Source organism: Harpia harpyja, chromosome 2 (assembly GCF_026419915.1).
Source record: "Harpia harpyja isolate bHarHar1 chromosome 2, bHarHar1 primary haplotype, whole genome shotgun sequence".
NCBI classification, from domain to species: Eukaryota; Metazoa; Chordata; class Aves; order Accipitriformes; family Accipitridae; genus Harpia; species Harpia harpyja.
Window position 1 is genome coordinate 56,380,592 of NC_068941.1, and position 19,773 is coordinate 56,400,364.

General features: G+C 39.9%; 1 protein-coding gene across 6 annotated transcripts in view; it reads left to right on the top strand.

Annotated features, from left to right (window-relative positions):
* The window catches only part of MTUS1 (microtubule associated scaffold protein 1), a 128,683-nt gene that overhangs the window by 53,010 nt on the left and 55,900 nt on the right, over positions 1–19,773 (top strand). For 4 of the 6 annotated variants that reach the window (XM_052779951.1, XM_052779942.1, XM_052779945.1 and 1 more), the window contains 3 exons: positions 3,668–3,802; positions 5,845–5,934; positions 8,297–8,344. In XM_052779951.1, coding sequence (XP_052635911.1) covers positions 3,668–3,802; positions 5,845–5,934; positions 8,297–8,344 — 273 coding nt within the window. Of the gene's footprint in view, positions 1–3,667; positions 3,803–5,844; positions 5,935–8,296; positions 8,345–18,603; positions 18,782–19,773 lie in introns of those variants that run through there. The other 2 variants (XM_052779947.1, XM_052779949.1) reach the window with 2 other exon arrangements.

The following is a 19,773-nucleotide window of genomic DNA, read 5'->3' on the forward strand; positions in this document are numbered from 1 at the left end:
ATGCATACATATATAACTAAAATTTCTCTTGTTCTTTTTTTTTCCCCTGTAGTGCCTTCATTAAAAAACTAAGACGTAACATATTCCTCAAAGGAGTAAGAGTATGTGTAATAAAATATGCAGTGCATGTTTCTGTGTAATCAGGTCGGTTCGGTTGCTGTGACAGCCATGTTGACTTTTGCTGTTCAGGTTTAGGACTGTATCTGGAATTCCTAAGCAGCTTTGTCCTCTCTTCATTTTACTCCCTCATGTAACAAAGGAAAGGGTCATCGCTTCATAACAAAGAAGTGTATTCAGATTAAGTATCTAAACAGATGACTCCTTATTTAGCCTGATTTGCTAGTTGGTTTAATCTGTTTTGTCCACTGCCTTCAAGCTTACAATTTTTTCCACTCCGATTCACGAAGAGCAAGCAAGAGCAATATGAGAGGTTGAATATGGCTGCAGTCTTTTTGGCTTTAAGGTTGCTTTGATCTTTTTTAAATGACTATACCAGGAGGACTCCGCAGTTGCACAGAAACTAATTTTTCTCCTATTATTTTCATCAATTCTACACTAACACCACCGACTGACTCAGGAAGCCACTATGACATTACCTTACTGACGTTGCTGGTGGTGGGATCTTACAGCTTTTGTATTATTCCTTTGTTAGCCACCTTTACTGGGAAAAGAAGTAGGTTGTATTCCTTTTAATTTCTATTTTAAAGTCTGGTTTTTGTTTTGTGGAGGTTGGTAAATGTATGCAATGTTTTGACTTGCGGATTTTCTGCGAGATAATTTTTCTTTAGTTAATTTCTTACACTTGATGAGAATGATTTATGTCTGATGGTCAGGTTTTGTGAGTATAATGAGTTTATGTTACATATGAATTATATGTTAGTAAAGTAAAGTTTTTATGACTTCAAATCAATTTGGAAAGAACTAATGAATTTACTTTGTACTCTAATGTTAAGTATAGTGCTGTTCTTGTTTTTTATTCTTTCATTTAGTCTACTATACAATAATGTCAGGAAAAAAAAAATTTGTAAACCTAAAATGTTTTTGTTAGATTGGTGGCACACACAAAGACCAAGATGGGAGGCTTATGCTGTGAATGTCATGAAATTTATGACTGTCTGTTGTGGTCCTGTCAACAGTATTAAATTGACGAAGTCGCTTGGCTTGTTTTGCTTAAGGAGTTTGCCTTGTGTTAGCAGAGAAAAAAATTTAAAAAGAGAGCATTTCTCCTGCTGTGTCAGCTCAGCCCTTTGTTAGGGGATGTCCTTGGATTGGTAATTTCCTGTGGCAGCATTAGGATTTTTTTTGTCTAATGAGCACTTGAGTTTTATGATTCTTCTCTCTAAAAAGACTTACTATTTTATAAGTTTGGAAATCATGAAGTTTGAAATGCTGTTATTAATAAAAACATATTTCGAATGCAAGCTGTCAGTCTGAGCATCGAAAAACTGAATTTGTAACAGTAGAGAAATCTTCTCAATTTCAGTGCTGAGCTGAAAATACTATCATTTGAACATACTGAAACATTTAAACTCTGAGGTTAAGAACAAGAATCCAACTTTGAATTGCATTAGAATAATTGCATATAAAGGAAATAGTGTTTCAGAAGTTAAAAAGCTGATCCTAGCAATTGACCTGGAGCTGCATTTCTGTACAGTCAATACTTCACTTAAATTCTTTTAATGAGTTGTGTTTTTAAGCCCTTTAGATCTTAGCTGGAGCAAGATCACTTCATACTTGTCCGTCTTTGATCAAGATTGCAGTAGCCTCTCCTGTGAATAACCATCTTTGAATCATATAGTGACCAAACTCTGCAAATTTGCCTTCTTTTCTGCACACAGCCTGGTTAGCTGACTCCAGAGCTAATAGGACAAAACAGTGCCCTAACTAGTCCTGCAGCAGAAGTGTGCTCGCTTACCCAAAGTGTTAACTTCCATGGCATGCTTCTGATTCAGAAGAAGGTAGCACAGCAGTTTGTAGGCAGTTGTTAGCTGCTTGCAGTGAACTCTGAGCAAAAATCCATAGTTTAGTGATTTACAGAAAAAGTTAAGGACTGCTTCAGGCCTCATGCTTTACTGAAACAAATTGATTTGAATAATCTGATGTTGAGCAGGGTGAGATTCCTGCAAAATAACTGTGGTGTTGATGTGTTATACTAATTGTTCCTCATGTATAGATCTTTTTGCAAATATTTAGCTTTTGTGCCTTTAGAGAGGCTCCAACTTTATTTAAAACAAAGAGGAAGACTACAGTTGCATATGTTTCTAAAAGGGAAAGCAGTTCTGTCCCTCTTTCTGTGGTTAAAAATGTATTGATTAGTGGCCAAAAAGCATCTTTTTGAAGTAGTTAACTTACATGGTTTAAGCTGGTGCATTTAAAGACGCTAAAATAATCTCAAGACTATATGTTCCATCTTTCAATGAACAGTATTAGATATGTAGTTCACATTACCTTTAAAAAAAATCTGCCTCATTAAAACACTTATCTGAGGCAAATCTGGTATTACCACCCCCACCCCTCCATCCCCTATTTTTTTTCCCTTTAAATGACTAGAGAGAAAAAGCAACAGTGTAACAAACTATTCCCTCCCCCCCCCCCCGCCCTAGTTTTTCCTTTCTCTGGTAAATGTAATGTCAATTTGTTACTCTTCAATGTGTCAGTATATATAATTTTTTCGTACCTGAACCAAAGTGCATTCAATGTATACTTACTTTAGAAGTTTTTTCATATTTTTTCTGGAAAAATAAAACTATGCTTTCCCCAAATTTTGGTTTTCTTTTTTTCAAGGAAAAATTTTCATTGTGACAGTAAGTCCAAACCTCTCTCAAGTTCCTTTGAAATGGTACAAAACGTCTTCTGTAGCAACTGTCCTGTTAGTTGGAAACCTGATTTTGACATCAGGTAGCAATTGCTTATTGTCCTGCCTTTCCCAATTTGGGTCTATCTGCCTCTTTTTGCAGGGAGTATTTTGCTGTATGACATCAGCTCTCATGGGGCGGGGAGTCTTCCGAGGTCTGCTGTCACTGAGGAGGTTGCTGTTATGAACAGAGACTATAGGAACCTTTCTTAAAACTTGTTTGGTAGCTGGTGAACGCAGTTGGGCTCACATGTTTTTTAGTGCCCCACAAGGAGGATGGAAGGGGTGCAGAGTGCTGGTGGTGCGTGCACCATATTATTGAAACAGCACGCTCAGCTCTCAAACGAGAGAGAACAGGGGAAGGTGTTGCATGAGGAATTTGTCTGAGATTTATTTGGGTTTTGTTATTTTAACAGTCAATTCTGTCACCAGAACATCCTTCTGTACTGATGATGCTTTTTCTTGGCTTAAACTTGAAATGTGTTCTGCGTTTGCTTTGTACAGCAAGATCAGGCTTCCAGTTATGTATCTTGATCAATATACTTGTATACATATCCCCCTCTTAGGCATAGTTCAAAGCTGTATGTCTGGTTCTGAGAAGTGTTTGTAACAGTCATAGACTGTTCTGTTACAGTTCATCAGTCTCTTTGTACTGAAGAAATCAGAGGTGGTCATAATATTTTTATTCTATGATTCATTCCAATGTGTGTTTCTCCTAACTTTAGCCTCAGGTAAAAAAGGCTTGTTTTAGGATTTAATTTTCCCCAAACTAGACGCTGTCTAGAGCAAATTCTTTGTTGTTCTGTGTTGCAGCTGCAAGTGCCACAGTCATCATCAAGAATGGAGAATGGCCTTCAAAACCAGACTGCCAGAATGGTACTTTAGGATCTGTCCCTTTGAAAGCTGTACCAAGACCTAGATTTCACTCGTTGAAGTCAACTCCAAAAGGTATATGAGTCTGTTTGTAGATAGAGTGGAACTATAGTTATTACTGTTACAGTACCTTAACTTTTGCAGGTGGCTGCCTCCTGAAGCAGTTTTTATTGAAGAGTGGTCTTGGAAATCAGTGCGAGGAAGTAAAATTACATCAGTGGTGTCTCAAGTTTTATAAGGTTTCATAGGAAGTCTAAAACATCCTTTGTATTGTCATAATTGACTGGGATATTTCAGGAAAACGAGGAGGACTTCCGCACTGTGATATGGCTAAGGTTTGCATGGCACAGGGACTAAACACACTTCGCTACATGGCATCTGTCATCGTGCGAGGTTTACGCTGTTTTAATAAGAGTTCTTTTCTATCATAAAGCTCAGGCACAGACTCTGTGGCTGCTGGTGATCTGTGGGGTAGACCTACCCTGAATTTATCTTGAGTGTATGGTTGTCCTCATCCTCATGCAGTCTGCATCATCTTCACCCCTTTCAGGACAGTAAGGACCTTGGGGGATGGGGATATTTTTTTTAAATAAGGTATTATTAGATGGAGTATGTCAGTCTTGGGTGAACTGACATTGTCCCATCTTTCCAAGGGAAGAGCCCCAGAAACAGCTCAGCTGTTCATGCTGCTTTTTCTTGATATTCTTACTGGCTGAAGTGGAAGCAGACGTTTGCTCTAATTGTTAACGGAGATAAGACAATTGTGGTTCATCATCTGGTGCTAAAGGAAACATTAATTTAAATGTACTTTCTGGCTTTATATGAAACACTGTTCTGGTTCCTATTCCTATTCGAGCCAGGACCCCTCGATCAGCCAACAGTGCTTCTCCACTCCAGCCACAAACAGCAGTTGACAACTCATTCTCTGGCCAAAATTAAAGACATAATGAGAACAGATAAATAAGCTTGCTGTCTCTCTCTCCTAAATGCTAGTTATAATCAGCTTGCTTCTGACCATCTTTGTCGTGAACTGGTTATCGTAATTGGATAAACCTAATTAAATACTATGCTCCTGCTTTAGGCTTAAGTTTTAAGCTGGTATCTGACATAATTGAGAATAAATAGAAGAGATGCCTGCCAAATGTCATGCTAGAATGACATGCTTTAAAATGGCAAACAGTGAAAAGAAACAGATTTTGCCACAAACTGTAAATCACTTGGAAACAAACACAAATTATGTGGCTGTCTGACAAGCTGATGCATTGCTCAACATCTTCAGTGACCTGGGTGCTAGAATTGTGCCTTCAGCACCTCCAGGAGCAGTGTGGCCAGAAGAAGCTGGAATTCCCCCCTCGGCTTTATGTCACTTTGACTACTCTGTTGTGTTTTGGGGCCTTCCCAGTTCAAGAGGGTTGTTTTGAAACTGGAAGGGTCAACTGGAAACTCAGGAAGATGATTAGGGTCTCTGACCACAGGACCTGTGAGGAGAGGTTGAGGGAGTTGAGCTTGTGTAGTCAGGCAAAGAGAGTAAGGGCAGATATTATAACAGTCTGCGGTAACTTGAAAAGGATGGCTACGAAGGTGATGGTGCCAAACTCTTCTCAGTAGTACCAGATGATGTGGCAATGGGAAATGATCGCAAATTGTGAAGTGGGAGGTGCAGCATTGGCCAGCGGGGCCGTAGAGCCTCCCTTCCTGGAGGTTTGCAAGGCTCAGCTAGACAAAAGCATAGTCAGTTGATCTCATCTTGGTGGTGGCCCTGCTGTGAGTGGGAGGCTGGATAGCTGGCCTCTGGAGGTCCCTTTCAGCCACTGTTTCCGTAGCTGTGTTGTATTTGCTGAATTAAGTAATTCAATCTTAGTGCTAGAGTGAAATCTTTGTTAACATTTTCTTCTGCTTAGAAGCTTTATTAAAACTATCTTTTTATTTCTTCCAATATGAGTTCTGGTAAAGCAAAGCTAAGTTTAAATATAGCTTCAATTTTCTAGAAGGTGTCTCTTTTTGTATTTGTTTGAGTAGATTTGTGCATCTTGTACTTTTAAATATGTAATATTAGGCATGTCTTTAGTTGCTGACGTAGTTCTACTTTTAAACCTGACCTAAGCTTTTATTTCCAGGACCCAAGGCAAGGTCTGCTTCACTGAACCAGTGCATACCAAAATCATCTGGGCCACTGCACTCAGCAAGGAAAGTCAGTGAGGCTAGAGGTAATCAGCTGTTGGGTAAAGTCAATTTTTCACTCACATTCTTGAATCCCTCTGTCGAGAGAAGCTATGGTCTGTGACTTCAGAGTAATTCATAGAATCATAGAATCATTTCGGTTGGAAAAGACCTTCAAGATCATCAAGTTCAACCATTAACCATGCCCCCTAAACCATGCCCTGGAGTACCCTGTCCACTCGCTTTTTGAATACCTCCAGGGATGGTGAATCAACCACTTCCCTGGGCAGCCCATTCCAATGTTTGACAACCCTCTCAGTAAAAGAATTTTTCCTAATATCTAACCTAAATCTCCCTTGCCTCAACTTGAGGCCATTTCCTCTTGTCCTATCTCCAGCCACCTGACAGAAGAGACCAACACCCACCTCACTACAACCCCCTTTCAGGCAGTTGTAGAGAGCGATAAGGTCTCCCCTCAGCCTCCTCTTCTCTAGACTAAACGGCCCCAGCTCCCTCAGCCGCTCCTCATAAGACTTGTGCTCAAGGCCCCTCACCAACTTGGTTGCCCTTCTCTGGACACGCTCTAGCAGCATGTCTTTCCTGTAGTGAGGGGCCCAAAACTGAACACAGTACTCGAGGTGCGGCCTCACCAGTGCCGAGTACAGGGGAACAACAACCTCCCTGTTCCTGCTGGCCACACTATTTCTGATACAGGCCAGGATGCGATTGGCCTTCTTGGCCACCTGGGCACACTGCTGGCTCATATTCAGCCGGCTGTCAACCAGCACCCCCAGGTCTTTCTCTGCCGGGCAGCTTTCCAGCCACTCTTCCCCAAGCCTGTAGCGCTGCATGGGGTTGCCGTGACCGAAGTACAGGACCTGGCACTTGGCCTTGTTAAACTTCATACGATTGGCCTCAGCCCATCGATCCAGCCTGTCCAGATCTCTTTGTAGAGCCTCCCTACCTTCAAGCAGATGGACCCTGCCTCCCAACTTGGTGTCGTCTGCAAACTTGCTGAGGGTGCACTCAATCCCCTCATCCAAATCATCGATAAAGATATTAAAGAGAACAGGGCCCAACACTGAGCCCTGGGGAACACCACTTGTGACCCGCCGCCAACTGGATTTCAACCCATTCACCACAACCCTCTGGGCTCGTCCATCCAGCCAGTTTTTCACCCAGTGAATAGTGCACTTATCCAGGCCACGAGACGCCAGCTTCTCAAGGAGTACGCCATGAGAGACAGTGTCAAAGACTAATTGAGATAGTCAATCTGCTCTTTTTCCTTGTGGTTCATAGTATTAGAGACTGGCTCTGCAAAGTGTTCCTTATGTATTTGTTTAATCTGGGAGGAAAAAATCAGGGCATTCATTGTCCACTATCTGCTTGAAACTTGCATCCCATGAGGACTCTGAATACTTGATAATGTCTGTTAAAAGATGTTCTGTCACCTGCTTATAAGATCATATACTTGCAAGACAAAACCCAGACCAGATTACGTTTCTGTATTAGATGCTTGTTTTATCTTTAACTTTCAATTGAAATTAGTCATTTTTACCAGAGTGAATGAAAAGAATAGGTATGAATCCTCAGGCAAGCTTTATAAGACAAAATTTTCACTTTGGGAGCAAAGTTCCATTTTCATGGCTGAGGTGAGGGAAACAAGTACAGTAGCCATACAAAGCAGATTGTTTCCTATTGAAACACCTGGTATAGGATCACACACTATTTGTAAAGGCTGAAGAAAGCTGATAGGTGTTGTCAACAGACCTTTTATAAACTTCTGCACGTGACTTTTGCACTTATACCTAGCAGTTCAAAAGCAGTTCAAAGCGCTTTCATTTAATTAATATCCTTCACAATAATGAGGTTCTTAGGTAGGTTTTCACGTGACTTTAAAACAATACAGTAAGGGTAGATTAATCTTCTCTGTGCTTTCATTTATATCTGATCTGATTGGTAGCACACTTCAGAGTGCTGTTAATTTATACCTCCTTTATACAAATAAAATAAATGGAGCATATAGATGGAAAAAAAATTACTATGATGCTGGTATAGACAATTGTTTTTTATTATCTGTGGTCCTGTATGAATGAGTAAAATAAAATGGTGCTACCTGGCTTAAATGAAGTATGATAATTGTAATGGAAAAAAAATGTTTGGCTTATTGGGAATTCATCACGCATTTTCCAAGTAGTTTAACCTTATGATGCTAAATCTTGCTGTTGAACATGCCATCAGCCATCGCAAGAAAGAAACTGAAATTGTGAAGTTTGAGGAGCTTAAAAACAGAACAAAACAAACCCAAAAACAAGACACCCCCACTGGCCCTTACTAGCTTGAAGTGTAATTCTCTGTCTCTCTCTCTTTTTTTTTTTTTCTTTTTTTTTTTTCTTCTGAACATTGTAGGTACTCCTGGAAGAAATGGACACCAAAGCCTATCTTGTTTGGGTTCTGGTGAGTTTTCAGAATGCATTTTTACATTTTCTGCGGTGCAACTTAAATTAGGTTTATACATTATGTTAGTATATTGGTTCTTTTCTTGGGAGAACAGTTTTGCAACGGGTAATTGCATAAACCGTCACTGATTCCAGTTTCAGGGGATATGAAGAAAAGTCTTGGGTTTTTTTCTACTTGCTGTCTTCTGGCTACCCAGCTCTTAGAATATGCAGTCTGTGCTATTTGTCGGTTTTGCTCTGTTTCCAGTGAAGCATAAGGAGGTTTTAACTGTAACCAAAAAAAAGTATGGCAATGAAACTTGCATGTAGTTTTTGCTGTTTAGCCACAGTGAGGTAAGCAATGATTAAAGCTCATGTGTTGTGCCTTTAAAAAAAAAAAAATAGAATAATCATGCAGAATAACAGGTTTTTCTGGAAGGTTCGTGATAGATACCCTTTTGGTGTGAGCTGTCTCTGCATCATCACAGACTGCACTTGAATAAGAAGTTGAAATTATCTAAGCATGTTGATGTGTGTGTCTGCTTGTATGGTAGAGGGAGGAATCGCAGCTGATTAAGTGGCAGATGGCGTTCCAAAATCTGGCAGAGTTTTAAGGACTTCATATTGGGTTTGGTTTTGGTGTTTATGCCAGTCAGGACACCTGGTGCTAGTTTCTGTCTGCCAGGAGACAGAAAAGTCTTCAGATGATGTTTCTACTTGCAGCAATTTCCAGGTCTTTTCAAGGGAGTTGGCAGTCTAAATTAGTTTCCCGAGCATCAATGTGTATTTGCTGAATTAAAAGCTGCTTGTAATTAATTACTCATTGAAAAGCCCCTTTTGAAAGATATTGAAGATCACTGGAAAGCCCTATGTCCCCTGAGTGAATAGCAGATGTCTTTCTGAAAGAGGTGCTGTAGCCAAGCAGATGTTATGAATTTGAGTCTGGAATTACTGGGTAAATCAGTTCTGACCTGTAACTCTGGTACTGTGGCAGTATGTTTTTAATTTCCTGTAGTCATAACATGAGTCTAATGCTTTTGCCTTTTACTCTCTTGGGTGTCAAAAGTCTACATATTAATTGTGACTGAGTACTTTGCTCGATACCTTAAGAGTCAGGGCTTCTGTCACACAGCAAGCGTAATACTTTGCACAAAGTGCTAATTCTGTTTGTTGCTTTTATTGATACTTGGCTGAACTAATATTAGTTTAGGTATAGCCTGACACTACGTTTTATGTCCACATGTAATCTGTCATATAAGAGTGTAGAGGATGATACAGCTAACAACATAATGTCTTGATTAGCTCAACTGAGGAAACTCATGATAAGCAACAAAGTGTTTCTGGACTAGAAACAGAAAATTAAATTCTTCTTCTATTTCCTTATGATAGATAACACTATTTTCCCCTAAATTTAGCATGGCACTTTCTCTCTTTTTTCCATCCAGAAAAGTGATTAGTGCTCCCTCCCCTTTTTACTAAATATAATTTTTCTTGTGATTCATCTTTTCCAGCCTAATAAAGAATGTAGCTACATAGCCTTGAAGTATTATATTCAATGCTGTAAAAACACAGCTAGAAACTCCAAATTAGCTGTAATATTTAGTGATCCTTTAGCAAATGCTCTTTAGCATCATACTTTTGGCAGTTGAATAGTTGTATTTCAGTGTTTGTCTTAATAAACCTGAACTGTTTCTTGTACTGAGTCAGCTTCCAAAGTTGGATGATATGTTAGACTTTGAAGTTAATACGTTTCTAACTTTTCTACATTTCTAATGCTCTAATGTACAGAGCATTAGTATAATTTCCCATTTATGAATGCAAAGCTTTCTGATGGAGTATTTTGCTTTTTTAAGAAAGAATTTTTCCATCTTCACAGTTGCAAATAGTTCCTACAGAATAAAAATACTGTGTGGCTGCTTGGATGTTCTGCAGTACAATGTCTCACATTTTAAGAAAAAACAAATGGTCTTTTTTGAAATGAACTGAAATAATGCCAGCTGGTACCATGTAGAATGGGGCCCACTATCGTTTTGGGGGTTTTTGTTTGTTTGTTTGTTTGGTTTTTTAGTGGCCTTGATATTATAGTGAAGCTTTGTTCTAGTGACTTTAGCTAGTTTAGAGCTTTTGTTCTTTTTTTTTTTTTTTCAGTGCCATAGCTAACACTACAGTTTTTAGCCTCATTCAGTGAGAAGGTCCAACCCCGGTTCTATTTCTTGCCCATGTGCTCTGTCTGAAGAGTCGGGACTAATCTATTGCGGCAGGACTCTGATAACTGATTACAATATTAAGGCATTAATTAAGAGTCTAGCTCAGTTGTTAATGTTGTTTTTCACATTACTTCAAGGATGGAAAAATAGCAGGATTTTCTAGAATCTGGTCTCTGTTCTCTGACTGTTTGTGCTCTTTATCCATTTTCCATTCATTTATAGCAATGACGCAAAGCCAGAATCTGCTTGACAAAGCAAGGCACAACATACTGTTAGTACGCCTGTAAAATTGGAGAGACTTGTGTATTTGCAGCTGTTCATTCCTTCTTTGTGTTAAAATATTCACAAGGCTCCTTTTTGTGAATTCTGTATTTTTCATGGGTAATATTCCAGTGGATCAAGTAATTTCTACAAGTTCTGTGGTGTAGTGCTTCAGCACTGGCTTTAAAGCTAAGGCAAAATTAACTTCTTGGGCATAATATGTTTTATTCTACTTCTTAACTTGCTAACAAGTAAGAATGTGCATGTGCACTTACTGTAATGTCTTAATGTAAATGTAATGTAAAAATGTTGCCTCTTGTGAGATGTAATTTTGAACTAGATGCAAAACTGCCTCTAAAAATGTGTAAAGTTAGTGCTCTTTCCTTTGTTTCTCGAGGCCTCCCTGGAGAAAAAATGACCTACTTCTAATACCTGTGCAGTATGTTAGAGTGCAGTGTGTATATGCAGTGGATATTCACTTGTCATGTCTCTGTTATTGACTGAAGGTTAAGGATAAGTTACAATACAGTAATCCCTAGAACTACATAAGCTAAGCAAAAGCCAATATCCTTTTTGGCAGTTCCAAAGATAAAGCTATTGCTTTAGGAATAAAGCATGTAAATATTTATTGGAAAGCTTTATCCTGTTGTTCAGTGACCCTGCAAGGGACGTATGGTGTATTATGGATAACAAGTTGCACTTATGCTTGTGGCACAACACTGTTGTCAGAAAAGCTAGGGTAACTGCTGGATAAACCTATAAAGTATTAACAACTACAAACAGTGTGATTTATGTCATCTCTCTTTGTATTATGATGGAGTATGTGTAGTGGAATCAGTTACTAAAGGCTGTAGAAGCAATGAAAACCAAAGAAGCTTCATCAAAAACCTGCATATGCTCCATCATGAAAGATGGTATTCTGTTGTCTTATCCTCATAAAGAAGAGGTTAAAAGGCTGCTTGTTTTAGTTTAATCATTTGTGAGAAAATATAACACTGGGGGAGGGAATAACTTCAGTCAGGGGTCTTATTGCAAAAAGTGAGTAGTAGTGCTAATCAAGCTTAAATGGAAAAATAAGGTATAAATATAACAGTCCGTGTAGCTGTCTCTTGGAACAGGTTGTTAAAGGTGGATGCTGGCTCCTCACTCTAACTCTTACACTGGGATAAGATGCTTTTACTAACACAATACTCTGGTTCAAACAAAAGTTGATGGAGGCATACTTCAAGGTTCAGTTAACACCCCTTTCTGTCATGCCCTTGGTCATAACTGTTGAAACTCGGAGGAAACAGGATAAACATATTTCTTCTTACGTTGTAGGTTCTTGGATAGAATAGGTTATCCTCAAAATACTTGCACTTTCAGTGTCTGGAAAGCAAGGGATTAATGTACGTCACACTGTGCTTGTGCTCTTTTTAACAACAACAACAAAACAGCTTTAATATTTTAAAATGATACATGATACTATGTGATAATGTGTAAGCTTTCTTTAAAAATTGGGAGGACTGTAATTGAGAGCTGATGAACATCGTTGTGAATGTCAAGTACTTAGGTCTTCAGTGAATTCTTTCATCTAGTTGACCATCAGTAGTCTTCAGCATGGTATAGCAAATTACCCTACTGATGAGAGATATCTGGTCAAGTGTTTTATGAGCGCTCTATTTCTCCTTTCATATCTGACCAGAAGGTCTTCTTGGGGTTGATTTTGTTTGGGGAGGGTTGGGGGGTGTTTGCTTGCAAAAGTTTTTTGCAAGTTGTAGAGGAAACTGTGCAAGCAGTGTTCTTGTTGCTTGGAGACTCGGAAGGATCTTGATGCATATGTGAACATACGTGCCCTGGCAGCCAAGAGGGCAACCTGCATCCTGGGGTGCATCAAATACAGCATAACCAGCTGGTCAAAAGAGTTGATTATCCTGCTGTATTCAACACCGGTGTGGCCTCACCTTGAGTACTGTGTGCATTTCTGGACCCCACAGTTTAGGAAGGATGTGAAGGTCCTTGAATGCATGCAGAGGAAAGCAGCAAAGCTGGTGGAAGGCATGTCCTGTGAGGAGCGGCTAAGGACTTTGGGCTTGTCTAGCTTGGAGAAAAGGTGGCTGAAGGGCAACCTCATTGTTCTCTACAGCTTCCCAAGGAGGGGAAGCGGAGAAGGAGGTGCTGATCCCTTCTCTCTGGGATCCAGTGACAGGATCTGTGGGAATGGTTCAAAGCTGCACCAGGGGAGGTTTGGACTGGACATTAGGAAGCATTTCTTTGCTGAGAGGGTGGTCAAATACTGGAACAGGCTTTCTAGAGAGGTGGTTGGTACCCCAAGCTCGTCCAGTGTTTAAGAGGTGTTTGGACGATGCCCTTAACATGCTTTAACTTTTGGTCAGCCCTGAAGTGGTCAGGCAGCTGGACTAGTTGACGTTGTAGGTCCCTTCCAACTGAAATAGTCTAGTCTATTCTAACACAAGTGCTCATATGACTGGCCACAGAGCAGGTAGGACTTGGGAGCTCACCGAAGTTAAAAACAAGTCAGGAAGAATGAGTGGCAGTTCTAGCATAGATTGTGAAACTGATGCTAGCAATGTGCAGAAAATGGAGCCCACTGCTTCTGTCTCAGCACTTAGAGTTCTTCTATGGCTTTATCTTAGTATGCACTTTTAATACACTTCTCCTGCTGTATAACATAAACGTTACTAGGTTTGTTGCTAGAGAATATAGACACATCTTGTTTGATTTTCATGAGTACCCAGCTTTGCAGGTGCAAGGTTATTAAATGTAAAATAAATTTTCTTCAGTTCAGAAGAACGTTCATACAAAAAAAAATCCCAGAGGTCTTAAACTGCTTTTAAAAAAAGAAACAAAAACCCCACCCCAAAACCCCAACAATTCTGATAAAGAATATATGTTGCAAAGCTCTATGTGACAGGTTTTGAACAGTTTTTCAATATCATCTAAACAGTAATTTTAAGTCTCATGTATCCATTTTTTTCTTTAAAAAAAAAAAAGGCATTCTATGGTAGTGTGTGGAATTTTTCCATGAAGTAAAACTTCTGTTGTTGAACCAACTCTGCTTTTCTTTCAGCGTCTTCTAATACTGTACTCTGCAGCTCATGGGAAATAAATTCCCTTAAGAATCATACAGGAGACAGTTTGATGGTTAAATACCTTAAATGTTTTAAAGCTCTTTCCTGTTCTGCACTGGAAAAAACTAGGTACCTTCTGCAGTGAAGTTAAAAGCAGGGAGGAAGAGGAAGATTTTGCTTCTTAACAGCTAATAGTTTGTTCAGTGGTTAAAGCACTCCAGGTGTAGAAAAGCAGTGTTTAAGTGCTTGTTAAAACAGGGCCGAGCAGGGAGGATTTTGGTTCAAGTTTTCCACGTTGCAGAACTAGCATCTCTGGCTAGTTCTAACCAGGAATTTCAATATAGATGTGTTGAGACTGAATTCTCAATCTCTCATGTTAAGAGCTTCAGCTTTTGTAAATAAGTTGGATTTGTCAGTTTTTCTGTCTCTACTCCTCTCTCCAAAAGAAAAGCCTAGAAATTTTGCAGAAAAACTTGAATAGCTTTGTAAACTTAATAGGGTGAAGCAGGAACAAGATAAGATTCAGTATTAGTTTAATGTGGTTAATATTTTACACATTGGAAATTCTAGGAGTTGAATAGTGTAAATTAGTCTTTCCTTTTCCCTTGAAAAGATAAGGCTTAAACTTCTTTTTACAGATATTGTACTGTGCATTGGACTATTTTGTTGCCTAGCTGTGATAAAAAGCCAGCTATAGTCTTTTTTTAGATGTTTTTTCATCCATGTGAACTATGAGGACTATCTGAATGACTTAATAGTCTCATGTGATCTAGCCTTAGAATACCTTCAGGCTAATAAGGAATGTTCTTATAAACAGACAGCAGAGTTGCTTAAGTGGTGTAGCTATTACACATGAACCAGCTATAAAAGCAGGTCTTTGTTTTTCCATTTCTATATAAATAAATGCAGAATTAATCTAAATCTATGTGAATTTGAGTTTAAGTGCATTCATGAGGGACATATAATGATTTCTATTTTGAAGAGTTAAGGGAGTATCTGTAAACCTGAAATAACCTTTGATACCCAATAGCTGTTACTTTCTTGGCCAGATTTTTCTAGCATTACCAAATAAAGTATAGTACAACAGCTGGATCTCAGGATTTAATTCCTTGGGTGAGAACTGCTGTGCTCCAGAAGTCTTCAAAGTAAAATGACTGGTGCTGATGTTTAGAGAATGCCACCCTAAACTCTGCAGTCATCTGAGTGTTTTGTTTGCTGTTTTGTTTGTTGTTTTTTTTTTTTAAATAAGTGGTGTTTTCCTGAGGTAGTATGTTTGTCAGAGTAGAGAATAGGATGCAAAAAGCTAAGATGCGTGACAACACAGTCTTATTGTATTCCAGATTGGTCCCTTCAGCTGTCAAGTTAAATGTGTCAGTGTATTTGCATGCATGCTCTGTCTGAATGAATTTTAAAATATCTAAATTCTCACTGTTTTTTTCAGTAATTAAGAGGACAATAGGTTTTTATTTTTAGAGACTTTAGAGCTTTGACTGACCATCAGGGTCACATACCAGTAGCAAACTGTTTTCATTTTTTATTCCTAACTGAGTTGCTGTAGTTAATGCTGAATTATACCGCCTTCTTGAAAATGCCATCCTAATACTTTATTCTTTCTCTACTATCTTTTTTTTCCCATTCCTCTCCAGTTAAACCTACATGTGGATCTCTTTTGATATTCTCAGACTTGTTTTTTTTTTTCTTTGACTCTCTGGAGTTCCTTAGGTTGTGCATATTGTTTTATATGTTTGCAGTAAACAGTGAGTAATTGGGCGTCATTGTACTGGAGTTCTTCCTTAACTTTGAGGTAAGGGGGAGGGATTCAGTTATTTTTAAGTCCTCTGACTTGTTCCTTCTAGCTTTCCTTTAAGTCCTTTCTTTCCCCATATTTCTTAAGGTATTTTTCAGCAGATGCGGTAGCTGCCCATATTGTTGTCGTTGATCCCTGTTAGGCAGATAAGTTGATATAATACTTCAAAGACCATGGAACTGTTCCAGACACATGAAACTCATGGATCTTGTATCAAAGATGGTTAAACAGCTTGTAAAGTGAATGTACGTCTGCATTTTTGTCTGCACACCTGGGGCTATGAAGAACATACAAAGCCCACAGAGATAAGCAAAACACACTTTTTGTGAGTTGTCTTTAATTTGCTCTGTGATCTCCTGATAAACCACTAGCATGTCTTAGGACGTATGCTTGCCTAAATTGTCCTTATTTGCAGTGTTGGTTTTCAGTAGAGGATGTCTGGGTATTGTTGTGAGTCCATAGATGAAGAACAGTTGCACAGTGCATATAAGTCAGTATTGCATGAATAATTAATAGATCTGTAAGCTGTGGCCCTAAGTAAGACTTTTATTTTTCCTCTGTTCCTTGAGGCCTGAGCTCACAAGGACTTAGACATACACCTAGTCTGCTGCTGAGCAGGAGAAGTCCCTAGCACAGAGGGTGTTGGTTTTTTTGACACATCTGGCTAGATCATTGAAGCTTCATATTTTAAGGCATGTTATCCTAATGTTAGTGACGTTATTCACTGTTGTAGAGTAGCAGGTTTTTTTCAAAGCACTGTAGGATTTTGACGCAGGCAGTCTAACAAAAATGCCATTTTGGAAGGGACATCCTGCACATGAAAAATAACTTGCTGCTCCCTTAAGTCAGAAGTTAAAAATTAAATGATTCTTGCCGTGTCTTGTGGCCATTCTCAATTCTGGAAGAGTGCAGATGACGTAAATGCCACCACTGTTGCGTGAGAGAGACAGATCAGCCTGACTGCTGTAGCTGTTTGCCTGGGAATCCACTGCAGCATCACCTTCTGTTTGACAGGCTGCTGAATTTATAATGATTAAAAATGTCTGTGTACTAGAGGAAACCTAAATTATTTAGGATTTTAGTTCCTGCTTTCAGGCAGGAAGAGGTTTGCTTTTTTCTTCAAGTAAGGATTGGAGCTTAAAATAAGTCCCAAAGCTGCAAGCTGCATTCGGCATGGCAGTGGGTATTGTTGCCTGCAGAAAGGTTAGCTTTTCAGACTGGAGCACTGGCTAGAGCAAGGTGGTTGCAGGAAACTGGAGAGGGGGCAGTCATTTTCCAGAAATAAAAACAAGGACACATATGACCCTTTGGGTCTTAGTAGGCTCCTGCTTGTCACATCTCTCTTTGCCTAGGCAATCACCTCTCAGTTCATCCTGAAGTAAAGCATGCCAGTAAAACCCATCTGCTCCGCACTGCCCATGCTGTCTTATGACATGGAGCCAGGTGTCCTCTGCGTGGGCTTCTCAGATCTAAAGATCTAGCCTCTGATTTAGACTTCTTTGCAATGAGACACTTAACTGTGCTCTGATGGCTTTCTTAGTGATTGTTGGATGTGTAAAGAGGGACAGAGACGGCAGCAATGCATACAGATAGCTATGCACTTGGCCTCATGAGGCTGAATTTAAAAGCCTACAAATGCCAGTGCCCTTTGCTTCTTTCTTGTCACATTGCTAATGTTCCCAGGGAGTGGCAGATATGCTAAATCTGCTGGGGTTAAAATAGGTCTAGCCCCACCATCAATCTGATGGTGTCATCAGGTATTGATGCATTTAGCAACCCAGACTGAATTACATGGTCATAACAGAATAGAGCCCCTTTGTCCATGTTGATCACCGGTTTTGCCCTTGGAGTTCAAGGGAAGCCAGCAGTAAGGTGCTAGTAAATAAAATCTGTCAGTCCTTTTGTCCTCTGTCTGGGCTGTATATCACTTCCTATTTTATTCTGCTGTTTTCTGGTGCTATTTTCCATCACCCTTATACAATGTCAAGATAGAAAAAGACCTCTCTATGATCTTCATCTTATGCATGAGTTGTAGACAGTGTATGTTCCTGGCATGCTGTGTTAGGATCCCATGGGTTACGTCCTGGCTTTGTACCCTGCCAGCACCAGGCACTAGAGAGATGGTCATTGTAGGAGTACAGCCACAGACCTGGAGATGCTGTTTTCCTGAGCCAAGGAAGCAACGCTAGCAGATGCACAGCCACCACAGTGTACAGTGGTGTAACGGAGAGCTCTGGAAAGGCTGTGCTGGAGGAACGTCTCTGAGTTAAATCTCTCCTGGGAGCTATTCAGATAGGGATGGGTAGTCCTCTTGCTGGCTGCTGTCAGAGCTCTCTGAGGGTTGGGTGCTAGATGAGACTGACATGCATCTGTTGCTTTTTATTAGTGCTGTCAGTCTGCTTCTGCATAAAGGAGCCTTGTTTTAGGTTTCTGGGTTTTAACTGGATTCCAACCCTAGAGGCTAGAAAGGCATTTTCCTCAAATCAGAAGTTTGTTTGTTTTTGGTTTTTTTTTTTAAATACTATGATGTATCTGTTTCTTCACGGCCTATTTCCGCCCAAACTAAGGGTGGGAAAGAGGAGACAGTGAAAGTATTATTTGTGTACCTCTGTAAGAGGAGTTTTGGTCTCTGCTACAAGGGTTTTGTTGTCCATATAGAGCTTTTATCTCCTTATATTTTGCCCAGTGATTCATTCATTCCTCAGTCTCCAGACTGGTTCATTACATCATGCTTGACCTCTAGAGATTCTTTGTTCTAGCTCCTATTCCTAGGAAGGAAGTTACGGTTTCAGTGGGGTACTTCAGCTTCTCTGGGTTTACAGGCTAGTGAGAAGTTTGTTACTTTTCTCCCAGGCACTATTGCAAGGGTGGGGAGAGGCAGTGGGTTGTTTTTTTGGGTGGTGGTGGGGGTTTGTGGTTGGTTTGGGTTTTTTTTGTTTGTTTGCTTTTTTGAACAGGATTGGACTGTTTCTGCCTTTATGAGAGCATCAGATTGGGATGGTGAGAGAACATTTACTACATGGAGCAGTTCTTCCCCTGGGGAGCTGTGGTGGGCAGGAGGAAAACAAAAGGGAGTTCCAGTGGGTGCCCTGGCAGAAGGGTAAAACCTGGTATGGCTGGGTGTTGAATAGTGTGTGAAGACTGGCTGTAGGCCCAGTCAAAATCTCACGATGCCCTCATTAAGAGAGAATTTGACATTACTGATCTAATATTTGAAGAGATGGGCTAATGAACTATGCTGAATACGTGAGGGTACTCTAATGTGCTGTAACAAGCCTTCTGGTTTACTGCTGAGCATGGTTTCCAAGCGTAATAATCTTTCAGCAACACAGAAAGGAGGTGATGTCTTTGATAGTGGTGTTGAATTAGGAAAGCGTCTGGATCTGCAGGCTGTTGGAACGATAGATGAACACACATTGCTAGTGGCAAAGCTTTTCAGACTAGAAGGAATAGATGAGGATTTTTTAGCAGTAATGACATGCATGCCCTGCTGTGTGCAGAGGCTGCCCTGGGAACCAAACAAAAAAAGCTAATTTACTGTCTTTGTACTTATTTTGAATGGTTTTGTGTGGACTGAAGACATATTCTAGTATTTCAGAGTTGGTGGTACATCACTGTGCTGGGAAGTAAATATTTTGGTACATGATCATAAAATATTCAGCAGTATTCTCCCACAGTATGCTGTGGAGGTTGGCTTGATGGGTCTGACGGTCTCGATGCTGGGCTGCAGTTCTTTTGCTCTACTTACAATGAGCTGCTTTATTGTCACTGCGCTGGCCTGCGTGACGTTAGAGATACCCAGAGACCAGGATAAAGCAGAAAAATGCTGCTTTTAGTTCTAGCTGATGTGGTAAATAAGCACTAGAGAATTTAAAATGTTATGTGTCTTGAGCAAGTAAGACATGCTGTTAAAATATAACAGACTTGTGGTAAGGAGAGGACGGGTAAGGCACTGCTAGGATGAGACCTGCCAGTGTAATTATGTTTGCTTTGGGTTATACCTGCTTCAGAGCAAGTTGGGTTAATTGTTTCTGGAACTGGAAAGACTGTCAGAGGGATAGGTGCTAGAGAGCATTAGCTGTGGTTTGGTGAAATGGTAGAC